This window comes from Pteropus alecto, unplaced genomic scaffold, assembly GCF_000325575.1.
Source record: "Pteropus alecto unplaced genomic scaffold, ASM32557v1 scaffold81, whole genome shotgun sequence".
NCBI lineage: Eukaryota > Metazoa > Chordata > Mammalia > Chiroptera > Pteropodidae > Pteropus > Pteropus alecto.
In genome coordinates, this window is record NW_006433378.1 from 20,196,085 (window position 1) to 20,198,504 (window position 2,420).

General features: G+C 35.7%; 1 protein-coding gene across 1 annotated transcript; it reads right to left on the minus strand.

Annotated features, from left to right (window-relative positions):
* Positions 1–751: 751 nt before the first annotated feature.
* Positions 752–988, minus strand: LOC112476807 (keratin-associated protein 21-1-like). Its single transcript, XM_025044210.1, has one exon. The coding sequence runs from the start codon at positions 986–988 to the stop codon at positions 752–754; it is 237 nt and encodes a 78-aa protein (XP_024899978.1).
* Positions 989–2,420: the final 1,432 nt, after the last annotated feature.

Genomic DNA, 2,420 nt, shown 5'->3' on the forward strand with positions numbered 1-2,420 from the left:
TATCAGATAGGATGCCTCAAAGTGCACCTCGAACTGGATCAAACCAATCACTTCTGTCCTGGACTAGTAGATTAGCCTTAAGATTAATTTCCCTTTCTAATTGGCCTCCCTGTTCTAATAATGCTTTATCCAAAGAAAGAAAGAAAGAAAGAAAGAAATGCTGAGTGTGATATCTGTGTTTATGTTTAGATGTAATATAATAAATGAACATACAATTTATTAAGAAATATGTAAAAGAACCGATATTCGAATTCAATCATTAAAAACACATAGACTTATCCTAAGTCTTATCTTTAACCTGGTCACCCAGCTTTCCAGGAGGCCACAAACCCTGAAATTAATGATGACTCTGAGTTAAAGAAAACCAGACTTGTTAGTAAATAAAAACTTTTATTAAGAAACTGCTATTTTTGCTCCATTTTAGTAGACTCCAATTGTATAGTCTTCCTGTTCTTGTGCAAGTAGCAATGGTACAGAGACAGGAAAAAAGCTGCAAGAATTTACATTTGAAAAATGATCAGAATAAGATCTTGTGTCTTCAGTGATGTCATAGAACTACTGAGTGTCCATCAACTGCAAGCAGCTCCTTTGAGGTTAATCAGGGTCCCGACAGACAATAATTCTTTACTTTGGTGTGACATTAATAAATAAGGAAATTCCAACTGGACTCGGAGTGATTGTTTCAAAGGCACAGCATGATCTTTAGTGATGATTAGCAGCAAAAGGAATTGCATCTTCTATAGCAAAATGGCTAGTAGCCACAGCAGCCAGAGCCATACCCACATCCATAGCCACAGCCATATCCAGAGCCATATCCACAGCCAGAGCCAGAGCCACAGCCATATCCACAGCCATACCCACAGCCAGAGCCATAGCCACAGCCACAGCCATATCCAGAGCCATATCTACAGCCATATCCACAGCCAGAGCCATAGCTACAGCCATATCCACAGCCCCCACAGGAGTTTCCATAGTAGTTGCAATACATGGTGTCAGGAGGTGAGGTTTCAGTTGAGGTGTAGGAGGGTATTTCTGAAGTGTGAGGATCGCCTACTTTCCCAGAACCTTTATATACTTCTGGGGATGGATGGGTCATACCTCACATGGGCTCTGTTCTCTCATTTTACAACTACTTGTCTAAAATGAGCTCATTCTGTGTACAACAATTTTGTTAGAATGTCGTAATTTATTTACTACTATCCTGGACATTTTCTCAAGCTTTAAAACAAAATAAAGATACATTTCCTAAGCATCCACACTTTAACAACCATAATTTTATCTTTCATAATTGCACTAAGTGACCATGACATAAAACATCACCAAAATATATTTGACCTACAAATATGTGTTTATTACTTAGCCCTTTCAACATCTTAGAAATCATCTATTAAACATGAAGTTACACTCTCTACGATTACCATCCTCTTCATCATCAGCAGCATCAGCAGCATCATATCATTTTGGTTTCTTTTTTTTCTGTCTTAATATTTTGGGGTTTTTTTCCCATTATATTCACTTTTTATGGATTTTGGATAAGGAACTGAGTATTTCAACATGTTATATACACTCCCTGAAATGTTCTCCTTCTCTCTGCAGTAAAATTTGCCTATCCCCTACTTTTCCAGTCAGGTTATAACATTTCCTTCTTTGGGGCAAAAAGTTTTGTTAAACTCCTAATGGGTAAGTTATGTAAAATTTATTACTGATTGCTTAAACAAAAAGGACAAACTTTTCCAAGAATTTCAATTTAGAGTGAGGAAAAATGTCTTGGTTTAATAACTTATTTATTAAAGTCCAGTTCCTAAATGGCCATCTGTTCATGAGTTTTCTGACTGGTCTCATGTTTGTGCTATATATCCATTCTCCACACTAAAATGTAATCAATCATTATTTAAACTTCCAGACTCTGTAATATTTTCTTGATTTTATTCTCACCTGTCTTCTCCATCAAATAATATTTTAGTAACGATATTTACTTATACTACTTTCGTTGGATACCTTATAATCATAACATTAATAATAGTTGAAATTGTCATGGTATTTATTATTCGTCCTTACTTTTAACTTGATATTATATTTCCCCCTTGTTTCCCTGACAAGTAGACTTCTAGTCCATTAAGTTTCTTTCATTAACAAATCTTTATTTTTTCCCAGGTTTGGGGCTTTTTATGGTTTCTTTATCCTCCATCTTAGTTTTTCCCTTTACACACTAGTAAATCTTGTCTGTTACCACTGATCCAATTTCCATATATATACGAGAACTCCTAAAACTAGAGATCTCTGCAGCTATCTGGGTCCAATCAGGAGATAGAAACCATCCTGTAGGTTAAATAGAAAAAGGTTAATGTAAAAAAAATTATTAGAATACTCAAGGAAGAAAGAAATTAAAAGGGTACCCCTGCCTACTGGATAGGAGAGAC

What these genes read in the sequence shown, in the direction of transcription:
- LOC112476807 (XM_025044210.1), bottom strand. Translation starts at nt 988, where the DNA reads ATGTATTGCAACTACTATGGAAACTCCTGTGGGGGCTGTGGATATGGC.